Below are 12,072 nucleotides of genomic sequence, written 5' to 3' on the forward strand. Positions count from 1 at the left end.
TATTTAACGTCGATAAATATTTTATCGCGCATTAACGAAGGTTATATTTTTTTTTTATTATTTTTTTTAAATAAAAATTTCAGGGGGGGCTTTTGCACCTTCAATGGATAGGAAAGTTCAGAGAGACAGGAAGCAGGGGGCAGAGAGAGGGGGAACAACACGCAGCACAGGGCCGTCCGATGCGGGACACGAACCGGGGCCAGCTGCAGCGAGGACTATAGCCTCTGTACATGGGGCGCCTGCTCAACCCACTACGCCACAAACCACCCTTGTTTTATTATTTATTTTATTATTGTAAAAGTCTGCTGCTCACAGGCTTTTATTTTGTAAAAGTCTGTTGCTCACAGGCTTTTATTCTGTAAAAGTCTGCTGCTGTCTGCTGCGGAACAGGAAAAGAAAGTAATCGGCGGATCCACCAAACATGGAGAAGGGTACGGAACTTTTACTCGGCCATTTTCATTTTAAAGTTCTTCCAGACGGCGGAGTCGACAGAACCAAAGTCATCTGTAAACTCTGCCAAGTTGAATTGTCTTCTCAGCGTAGTAGTTCCAGTCTAAAATATCACTTAAAGGCAAAACACACAACTGATAGCAGCAAGTCATTCACGGAAACAGACAGTGGAGCGAGGCTTCTACATAAAAACTACAGAAAGATGCTGATGTTAAAAGTGTGTTTGCACAACAAATGTTATGGCACTTTCATTCATATGGCAGCACATTTAAAATAAAACTAAATGCTAAAAGCTATACGCTACTTTTGGAGTCATTTTTGGATTCTGCATACAAATGCAATTAATCGTGATTAATCAGGGAAATCATGTGATTAATTAGATTAAACAGTTTAATCGTTGCCCAGCCCTGTTCAAAGTATGATTTCCTGACGTCTTTAGATAATCTGCTGATGTCCTCACCAGCCGCTGCGTGTCAGAGCTGACAGCCTGCGTTGCCCTGTGCTTTTCAGGTATCTGACTGCAGATGTTATCTTTAGGGATGCCTCAGACCGACACGGTTTGTGGAGTTCTTTTGACATCCCGAGAGATGGAATCTGGGTGTGGTGCAGAGGTGTGGGCTGCTGAGAACCATCCGAGGGTTGGCTGGTTGGTTCTGAGGTGATTAAACCTTTAAGTTGAGTTTAAGGAAGCTGAGTGAAGGATCCAGGTGGAGCTGGAGAAGTGTGCGAACCTTTGGCTCCATCCTACAGTTGTGACCCTGCACATGCACAGCCATACACACGATTGACGTCACGTTGAAGAGGGCACTTAGACGCCATTAAAAGCCTCTCAGCTCCCTGCAGGGAAAGAATGTGTGCAGGCTTTTATTGGAGAGCAGCTACTGTAAGTTTAAAGCATTTTTACGTGTCCTTGCTACCGATGCCCGGCGTCATTCGGGGTCGTAAATGTGTCCAACGAGTAAACTTATGTGTTGTTTGGAGAGCGCTGTTTATCGTACTGTGACGATGTGACGGAGGATAATGGAGGTTATGTTGATGGCTACTTATCGTCACCATTTTTCAGTTCAGTCAGTGCTGAAAGGTTTGAAATTCACAGACTCGTTTGTGTTCTTTTTACTCTAAGGACTCATCATTTAGGCCCAAACAGCCACTTGGAGCTGAAGCTGCCACCATCACGTTTGGGACCATAAAATAGTGCCGAAGTTTACGGTGAAAAATGTTAAAAGTTTATTATAGAACAGAAATAATCCCATTTTTATTATTTTATTGAGAAATATGTTTTAAAAGACCCCTTTAAGTTGTATTTATTTTCCATTAGAAGAAATGTTTTCATTTGCAGGGAGTTTACCTGAAGTGTTGTTATTATTAACCCAAACAAACATCAATAAAATACATGAAACACTTCAACTAAAAGCTCTAAAAACAGATACAAGTTTCCAATTATTCAGTTTTTCTTAGAATAAGTTGGTGTTGAATCTATTGAATGTATGATATGATGCATATTTTCTTTTTTAAATAATTAGATGTAATTTTCTGTATAAGTAGGGCTCTAATGGGTTATAAAAATGATTCTGACATTTGATCTAATCGACTCGTTCTGTGCACGTAAGCCAGGCTTTTTCCTCCAGGTCAGGTTTTAGACGTCACCTCTGTTCATACAACAGACAAAATGTGGAGCAGCTGCAGGTACGAGGTAACAAGCAGGAGAACCAAAGATCTGAATATCACTGAAACAAGATGAGGAAGATGAAAGGGAGAAGAACAGAAAGCCAGAAGATAACCAAAAGCAAAGGGAAAATACGGGAAAGAAAAGGAGAAATCAGCAGAAAACAATGATACATTCAACATTAAATTGCTCCAGTTGTGGCAGGTCTGCGCTCCGTGAAATGATCCTTTACTTTTGTTTAATACGCTCCAAATAAATCGTCCAACAAAAGGGATCAAACGACTGAACAAACACGGCCTTCCTTAACCTTTCCCCTCGCAGGCGAACGGCATTTTTCCAACGACGACTCACAGGCAGGTCAAATATCTGAGATCTCTCTGGTTTACACCCACGTGCACAGGGCCCTTTGGGGCCCTTTGGGGCCCTTTGGGGCCCTTTGGGGCCTCTTTTTGCATCAAACACTGCAGCCGGTACCTGATAAACTGTCAGACAGTTAAAACCGACTCCACTTAAATCATTTCCTGTTAAATTAAACAGTTAAATCTAAACAACACGGAGAAGCTTCTCCCTTATCTCGTGCCAGCCTCAGATTTCTCTTGAACCCGTCATGTTGGCAGATTTCAGGTCAGACGACATACTTGGTTACCTGATTTTTTCCTTTATTTTCTTCAGACGCGTCTTTATTTTGACTGTTGAAGCTCTGCCAACATCTTCACACCTTATCAGCTCGTGTTTCCTTGAAACTATTCGCCACCTTTACTGTTGGCGTCACAGATAATCTCCTCTGAACTGCACAGATTCGTCTTAGGAGGCATAAATTATATGTTTGTACGAAGAAAACTCTTCAACTTCAAGGACAAAATGGTAACTGAGCTCATGTTGAGACGCGTTGCTGCCATCAGATTCACGTCAATATTTTACATGTTTGAGATGAGCAAAACACTGGATTATTAGTTTAGTTTTAGTTTAGTTTGATTCATCAAAAGTTAAAACAAAAACAAACAAAAAAAAGAAACAATAATGCAAATGCTGAATGAAAGGGGGCAGAAAGAAGCAAACTTATTTTGTCCAAGCAAAAAAGAAATGGAAAAAGAACAACAACAACCATAAAATAAGTTTAGGTGATGGCTGCTGACCATCCATCTACTCAACATCAAACAAATACACATATCTGCATACAACTATGAACCCAAACAAACACATATACTCTCACACATACATGTACACACAGAGTGTGCACATGAATGTGAATTAGCTTTAATAAAGAAAACATTTTGGTTACTTCCATCTATAAATGCTAATATTCAGGCAAAGAAAGGCTTGAACTGAGGTAAAAACATCTCCCTTAATCATTAAATCTTCCCGTTTCAGACGCTCCAACATGTTAAAACGGCTAAAAGGAGAAAGTTTGGCACTTGGCTGGCGGAGCGGTGGCATGATTTCACGACTCGGACTCATTTATCTTTGTAAAGTCGGCTCGGCTGAAATGGAGGAGCCACGAAGGTAACCGATACCGTCAAATACTTCAGAATGAAGCGAGAGGACTCAGAAAACGACCTCAGAGCAGTTCAAATACCAAAGGGAGCAGAACTCCTAAAGATCCTTAAGGCTGGTACAGAAGCACGTGAACGAGGAGCTTCTTAAATGAATCTCACACATTTAAAGGCTACTCTGAATGTAACCCCGGATCATTTTTTACAGCCCCGATAATATAACCTCCTCAGAACCAGCCTGTATAATATAATGTATAATATATAAGGAAGAGGAAGTAACAGCAAATAACTTTGGCTGTGTTCCATTTATGATGTCACTAATTTATTAAACCTGAAGAAGAAAATGTTAGGAACGAGTTTAAAAAGCTCAGAATCAATGATTGATTGTTATGAGGATGTAATCAAACTGTTTATTAGATCCTGGAGATTAAGATGGAAAATATCCACAAATCTCATCAGTACCAGAGACACAGACAGACAGGTGACAACGTTTTAAAAAGTTTGAAAAATACCTTGAACACCATTTTAAGTCGGGGTTTATGGCTGCTGGAGATTTAACAAAGACTCCAGATCTTATATTACAGGGTCACCATTTGCAGCTACATTATTCTGGGTTTATTTCCCATCATGCACCTGGAGGATATTCTTAACAACGATGAAGTCGACCGATCAGCAGCTTTCAGTGAGAAATAAAAAAGGAAAACAATGTGTTAGAGACAGTTCAGGAGGGACGCTGATGCTGAGAGGTGTGTGAACCTGTCAGTGACGGGAAATGAGCAGCAAACATTATCATCTTTTGTTTTAATAAGCCAAAAGAAACAAAGTGCGTCTCCGTAGATGTCACAACAAACAAAGGACCTATTCCGTCTTCATTGAGCACTTACAGTGACGCAGCTTTTATCTGCATGGGAGCATTAATTAGAGTCATAAGTTAAGGACTGAAACTGTTCACACCATCACTGCCAGGAACAGACGGGAAAGCTTTACGAGTGCAAAGTCCTGGATGAATAATGCGCAGGTGTTTGCGTTGATATGACTTCATCTCACAGAAAAGAGGAAGCTCATCAGAATAAGTCACAGTTATAGCCTCTGAGCTGTTTGCTTTTTTAAATCATTTGGTCTAAAGTTTGTACCTGAGTGTGTTTTCTGTTACATGCTGAGAAAATCCAAAGTAAAACATGTTACATAAAAGAGTTTTAGTTCCCCGAATCCTCCGCCACAGTTAAAATCAAACATGTGACCGATGAGTCATCGGTGAGTTTGATCGTTACGGCGACGCTAAATGCTAACGAACGCAAAGTTTGGACAGAACAGCAGCTTTCAGCCACAGCTGCATGTTTAGGTGCAGATCGTGGAGACATTCGTGCTGTTTCCATTCAGCAGTTAGTTTACGTATGTTTTTTTTTTTTAGCCTTATCGCCATGGTTACTCTCAGCCACAGCTCCCACTGCTTCCTGTTTGGTTGGTTGAAAACGCAGAACGACTCAATCTGCATAAAATAAGACTAAAGACTCACGATGAGATTAAACGTGTTTGATTTGATCTACGATAACAGAAATACCGCCTTAAACCAGCCTGGACTGAGTTTTATTACCACCTTAAGTCACTCCTTCCCAATTATGTTCCAACACTGAAAACTTTAAAATCACGGCCAATAACTTAAAAAGCCTCGGTCTCGTGCTCACTGAGTGAAATTTGGCAGCTGATATCATCTTTTTATTGTCAATCTTTGACAGTACTTATAGAGAAGATTTACTAAATTACCCAAAACTTTAAAGTCTGTTGGAGGTTTCTTTCAGTGACTCTTAAACTTCATTTCCTTGGAGAGATAATACAACAATCAGTGCTTTTTTTAAACCAACGATTGGGGTAAAAAATATGACATTTTGAAAAAGTAACACAGCATCATACAGACTTTGCTATAGCTTGACATCCCTAAATGAACTTTTATAGATGGTTTATGTAGCTTCACGTCCACTGACCTTAAACAAAGACCGAGTCGGTGTAAAATGTGCTCAGATGGGACACTTTAAAACAGTTTATAACTGCTGGAGAGATTCTTTTAAGCTCGGATCAGCATTACGCTCAAGCTTCTGAAGAGATGCACCAACATTTTTACGATCCTTTCAATCCCAAGGCTCCTCGAGTTGTACTTCAGTTCGACATGTGGGCACATCACACTGTTACAGTCGTAATTCAGCTCTCAAACGACACAAGTAAGACCGGTGGAGCAACTTTGTCAGGAACTTCTTTATTCTTTTCTGTGCTTTTAACAACAGGTGAAAACACACGAGTCAATTGGCCAGATTATAATCAGATGTCTTCATATTGTTCTGTTTGTTTCAGTAAAACCTTTGGTGAAATATAAAACTAAATAGAACTGTTTTTTACTTTTTTCCGTATAAAAAAAGTAAAAATCAATGTAAAACTTGGTTAAAAATGTCATTAAAAAGACTAAAGTCAGAGTCATGGAAAACTTACTGTGATCAGTAAGAGAAAAGTCTTCCTGAAAGGTTTATATTTGGAAATAAGAGACCTTAAATACAAAGAATCACACAGAAAAACAGCAGTTATGGTGACGTTTGGTTTGGTTTCTGGATCTGCTGCTTTGTTAATAATCTGTGGAAGAAAAAAGCTCGTTTCAGATCAATGAAAACACACAAAAAGGATTCGTTTAATCTTAGAACTTAATGTAAAATCTAAATTAGGAAGATTTCAGGAACAATAGATTCTGAGATGCTGAGACGAGCTGAATGAAAGTTCATCCTTTTTTGTTAAAGCCACGAAAAAGAAATGAATTAATCAGACATTAAAGGGTGATAACAGGTGTTTCTGCCCACCTGGCATGTGCTGTGGGCGGGGCTTTTAATCTCAACTGCACTAAAACGACCTTTAAGGGAACAACCTGAAATATTTTGTTTGTTTGTAGCTTTGAAGGAAACTTTAACCCTTTCAGATCTGAAGGTTCATTAAAGGAAAAGTTCCCGTTTTAACCAGATTTCTAAAGGCTGCAGCTTAAAACTGGCCAGAGATAAAAGGATGCTGTAAATGGGAAAAACACAGAGTGGGACCCAAAGTTTATGAAGGCGGTGAATTTAATCATCTCATTTGCATGTGGTGACATCACCGATGACATCACTAAAAGGTGGCAGCGCTTTGGATTCCACAACTTCTACCACACATTGGACTTTGAACACATTCCACTTGGTTTTCTTCTTTTTTTTTATCTTTTTCACGACGATAAACAAAGCTGTTCCAAGTTAGGATCTTTTTCGTGTTTTTTTGGTCATTTTATCCACATAAAAACAACAGAAAATGAGTAAAAGGAACGTCAGTAAGGATCAGATCCTGATTCTGGCTTCAGTGTTAGTTTCATCTGTTCTCAGAGTCCAGAAATCATCAGTTAGGAAGAGGGACAGCAGCTCAGCGGGCTCAGCGTTAGCACTGATACAGCTTTTTATTTCACTCACTTCCTCGTCAGTTTCCCTGAAAATTTGGCCCCAAAACTCAGAACAAAGCGGTACAAGAAGGTCAGAAGGTCCTTTGTTCCCACAGCCAGAAGGCTTTTTAACAGTGACTGCTGAGTTCTTCGCAAATCGATTGATTGATTTTTTTATTTATTTGTTTATTTAGTCATTTATTATTATTATTATTAGTTAGTAGTAGTATTTTTACTAGAATTGGTATTATTATTGTTGTTGTTGTTGTTAATATACAATCATTGTAAATATTTATAATTCTTTTGAGCTACTTGACTAATTTGAATTTCCCCCATTGGGGGATGAATAAAGTATTTTTCTATTCTATTTTCTATTCTATTTCTATTTCTATTCTACAAAAACAGCTTCTTTTTCAGGTGTTTTATGTAGTTTATTTGATGTTATTGACTGACGATGATTTTATTGTTTTTAGAGTTTGTTCCTTTTATCATTAGTTGGGATTTCCAACATGTTTTAGTAGATTTTATGTTGTTGTGTCGATGTTTTCTGTCCGGCTGCAAATTAAATCCACCTGCAGCTAAAAAAATAAAGTCACCTGACCTGAAATGTGTGGATGGACCTGAGAAACCGACTCTGCCTGATGGGTGAAACCATTTGGAGCCTGTTCAGGAGAAACCTGTTTGACCAGCAGGTGGCAGTAAAGCTCCACTCAGACTGCTGATGGAGGTCTGAGCGGCTCAAAGAATGATGGACTCTGTTCAGTGTTTCAGAGTCCAGCATTTCATTCAGCGAGGACACAGAATGAAGCAGCAAACAGAACAAATTCCTCACTCGTGTTAAACTGCTTCACACTAAAACATTAAAACATCCACCCACCTGTACAGTGAGGGGGCTCCACACTCCACCGATTCCCCCCACAAACCGTTTCAGCTGCACCCTTTAATTTGAAACCATGGTAACAGGAGTACAGAGCCGTTAGCTTCCCAGATTTCCAGGCTAATATATAATCCCCATTCTTTATTCGTCTCGGAGATCCGCACCGTTGTAAGTCTGGAATTAAGTGATAAAGTTTTCCAGTTGAATGTGTTGTGGAACAAAAGGGAGGAACAGAAGGTTCATCAGGCTCACCGTGGCTCTTCTCTTCTCTCCAGGCCTCCAGATTTATCGCCGGCGTCTCACTGCAGCTGACATAATCGGCGGGATACTTCCTGAATCTGAAAGAATCCGCAGGGACTTCCTGTATGTCGCTGTTGTCACAGACGACACGAGACACGGATCCTTTCAGAAGCTCGACCTTCTGCTGCTTCGTGAAAACGCCGTCGGCTTCCCACCAAAACCTGGAAAATAAAACCCGTCAGCTGAACGTGTTCCTGCCGGGTATCCGGCTTCTTTAAACTAAACGGTACCTGTCACCGTCTCGGAGCGCCTTCATCTGCTTTCCGATCAAACAAGCGAAGAGCGGACCGGTTCTTGAGCCCGGCGAGAAGTTTTCAACGAGTCCTCCGAGCCAGACGTCGATGTTGTCGGCGTGTTTGTATAATTTCAGGATCTTCTCGGCGACGCTGCCGTCCCCCACGACCTCCGTGAGATCTTCCAACGTTACAACGCGCCTCAGTCCGCAGAATCCTCTCCACTCGTTATACCCTGAAGAGTTATTTAAGCACAATTTAATTCACATTTCAAGGAATGAAACCAGATCTGATAAAAAAAATAATAAATCCTCACATATAAAGTTTTTAATGACCGAGCTCCATCACATCTTAAAGAGCCTTCAGTTATCAGGCCCCTCTCTGTGGAACCAGCTGCCCAGTTTGGGAGGCAGAGCCTTCAGTTATCAGGCCCCTCTCTGTGGGACCAGCTGCCAGTTTGGGAGGCAGAGCCTTCAGTTATCAGGCCCCTCTCTGTGGAACCAGCTGCCAGTTTGGGAGGCAGAGCCTTCAGTTATCAGGCCCCTCTCTGTGGAACCAGCTGCCAGTTTGGGAGGCAGAGCCTTCAGTTATCAGGCCCCTCTCTGTGGAACCAGCTGCCAGTTTGGGAGGCAGAGCCTTCAGTTATCAGGCCCCTCTCTGTGGAACCAGCTGCCAGTTTGGGAGGCAGAGCCTTCAGTTATCAGGCCCCTCTCTGTGGAACTAGCTTCCAGTTTGGGAGGCAGAGCGTTCAGTTATCAGGCCCCTCTCTGTGGGACCAGCTGCCAGTTTGGGAGGAGGCAGAGCCTTCAGTTATCAGGCCCCTCTCTGTGGAACCAGCTGCCAGTTTGGGAGGCAGAGCCTTCAGTTATCAGGCCCCTCTCTGTGGAACCAGCTGCCAGTTTGGGAGGCAGAGCCTTCAGTTATCAGGCCCCTCTCTGTGGAACCAGCTGCCAGTTTGGGAGGCAGAGCCTTCAGTTATCAGGCCCCTCTCTGTGGAACCAGCTGCCAGTTTGGGAGGCAGAGCCTTCAGTTATCAGGCCCCTCTCTGTGGAACCAGCTGCCAGTTTGGGAGGCAGAGCCTTCAGTTATCAGGCCCCTCTCTGTGGAACCAGCTGCCAGTTTGGGAGGCAGAGCCTTCAGTTATCAGGCCCCTCTCTGTGGAACCAGCTGCCAGTTTGGGAGGCAGAGCCTTCAGTTATCAGGCCCCTCTCTGTGGAACCAGCTGCCAGTTTGGGAGGCAGAGCCTTCAGTTATCAGGCCCCTCTCTGTGGAACCAGCTGCCAGTTTGGGAGGCAGAGCCTTCAGTTATCAGGCCCCTCTCTGTGGAACCAGCTGCCAGTTTGGGAGGCAGAGCGTTCAGTTATCAGGCCCCTCTCTGTGGGACCAGCTGCCAGTTTGGGAGGAGGCAGAGCCTTCAGTTATCAGGCCCCTCTCTGTGGAACCAGCTGCCAGTTTGGGAGGCAGAGCCTTCAGTTATCAGGCCCCTCTCTGTGGAACCAGCTGCCAGTTTGGGAGGCAGAGCCTTCAGTTATCAGGCCCCTCTCTGTGGAACCAGCTGCCAGTTTGGGAGGCAGAGCCTTCAGTTATCAGGCCCCTCTCTGTGGAACCAGCTGCCAGTTTGGGAGGCAGAGCCTTCAGTTATCAGGCCCCTCTCTGTGGAACCAGCTGCCAGTTTGGGAGGCAGAGCCTTCAGTTATCAGGCCCCTCTCTGTGGAACCAGCTGCCAGTTTGGGAGGCAGAGCCTTCAGTTATCAGGCCCCTCTCTGAGGAACCAGCTGCCAGTTTGGGAGGCAGAGCCTTCAGTTATCAGGCCCCTCTCTGGGGAACCAGCTGCCAGTTTGGGAGGCAGAGCCTTCAGTTATCAGGCCCCTCTCTGTGGAACCAGCTGCCAGTTTGGAAGGCAGAGCCTTCAGTTATCAGGCCCCTCTCTGTGGAACCAGCTGCCAGTTTGGGAGGCAGAGCCTTCAGTTATCAGGCCCCTCTCTGTGGAACCAGCTGCCAGTTTGGGAGGCAGAGCCTTCAGTTATCAGGCCCCTCTCTGTGGAACCAGCTGCCAGTTCGGGAGGCAGAGCCTTCAGTTATCAGGCCCCTCTCTGTGGAACCAGCTGCCAGTTTGGGAGGCAGAGCCTTCAGTTATCAGGCCCCTCTCTGTGGAACCAGCTGCCAGTTTGGGAGGCAGAGCCTTCAGTTATCAGGCCCCTCTCTGTGGAACCAGCTGCCAGTTTGGGAGGCAGAGCCTTCAGTTATCAGGCCCCTCTCTGAGGAACCAGCTGCCAGTTTGGGAGGCAGAGCCTTCAGTTATCAGGCCCCTCTCTGTGGAACCAGCTGCCAGTTTGGGAGGCAGAGCCTTCAGTTATCAGGCCCCTCTCTGAGGAACCAGCTGCCAGTTTGGGAGGCAGAGCCTTCAGTTATCAGGCCCCTCTCTGAGGAACCAGCTGCCAGTTTGGGAGGCAGAGCCTTCAGTTATCAGGCCCCTCTCTGTGGAACCAGCTGCCAGTTTGGGAGGCAGAGCCTTCAGTTATCAGGCCCCTCTCTGAGGAACCAGCTGCCAGTTTTGGAGGCAGAGCCTTCAGTTATCAGGCCCCTCTCTGTGGAACCAGCTGCCAGTTTGGCTTCAGTTATCAGGCCCCTCTCTACCTTTAAGATCAGGCTTAAAACTTTCCTTTCTGATAAAGCTTATAGTTAGGGATGGCTCAGGTGACCCTGAAACATCCCATAGTTCTGCTGCTATAGGCCCAGACTGCTGAGGGAGCTCCCATGATGCACCTCTCCATGTACATGTGACATCATTGTTGTCATTAACTTGTGTTTCTCTCTCTCAGCAGGTGTCCCTGGCCTGGTGTTACGGTGCTTGTTGTCCCCTCTTTTCTGTCCTCTCAGCCCCAGCTGGTCCAGGCAGATGACCGCCCTTCCTGGTTCTGGTTCTGCCAGAGGTTTCTTCCTGTTCAAAGGGAGTCGTTCCTCTCCACAGTCGCCTCAGGCACGCTCAGGACGGGAGATTGGATCAGAGAGAAGTTTGGTTTCCTTAGCTGGGCTACGTTTTTTTAAATGACTCCGTATAAATTTGACTTATTTGACATTTAATGAATTTGTTAGATTGGATTATGATTGTATAACAATGAATTGGACCCTTTGAGGTGATTTGACATGACATTTGTTGGCATTATGTAAATAAACTGAACTAAATGACAGAAAGTGGAAAAGCAATTAGCATCTTTTCTTTACTCTGTTCCCTACAGGATGATCATATTTCAGACTTGTTCAGACTAATTATAGTCTTGTGACACTTTTAGTCTGCATCTCTCTGTAAAGCATTTCGACTTGCTGAACCATGTTTACCCGTTTTCATCTATAATTCCTGTAATTTTCTACCCTCAGAGCTGAAGGATCCAAACACCACATATGATATAAATGTGTTCAGGTGCAGCTCAGAAAATAAGAAAAGTCCATAAATCTGAGGCTAAAAACCCATTAATTGCATCATTTTTCTCCAGTAAACGAGTCTCAGACTTAAAGCCCTCAGGTTCACCTGACCCGCAGATTCAGGTGTTATTACTAACATCAGGCTTCAAACAGAGATGGGCTACAGAAGCCTGTAAGCTTCTTCCAAGGTC

General features: G+C 43.7%; 1 protein-coding gene across 1 annotated transcript in view; it reads right to left on the reverse strand.

Moving 5' to 3' along the window:
- Nucleotides 1-7,579: 7,579 nt before the first annotated feature.
- The window catches only part of tpo (thyroid peroxidase), a 36,936-nt gene continuing 32,443 nt past the window's right edge, over nucleotides 7,580-12,072 (reverse strand). Inside the window, exons 8-10 of the mRNA XM_075448624.1 lie at nucleotides 8,456-8,693; nucleotides 8,178-8,386; nucleotides 7,580-8,099 (exon numbers count right to left, since the gene is read on the reverse strand). Coding sequence (XP_075304739.1) covers nucleotides 7,909-8,099; nucleotides 8,178-8,386; nucleotides 8,456-8,693 — 638 coding nt within the window. The 3' untranslated portion in view covers nucleotides 7,580-7,908. The remainder of the gene's footprint in view (nucleotides 8,100-8,177; nucleotides 8,387-8,455; nucleotides 8,694-12,072) is intronic.

The sequence above is a fragment of the Odontesthes bonariensis genome, chromosome 17 (genome assembly GCF_027942865.1).
Source record: "Odontesthes bonariensis isolate fOdoBon6 chromosome 17, fOdoBon6.hap1, whole genome shotgun sequence".
In the NCBI taxonomy this organism is placed as follows: Eukaryota; Metazoa; Chordata; class Actinopteri; order Atheriniformes; family Atherinopsidae; genus Odontesthes; species Odontesthes bonariensis.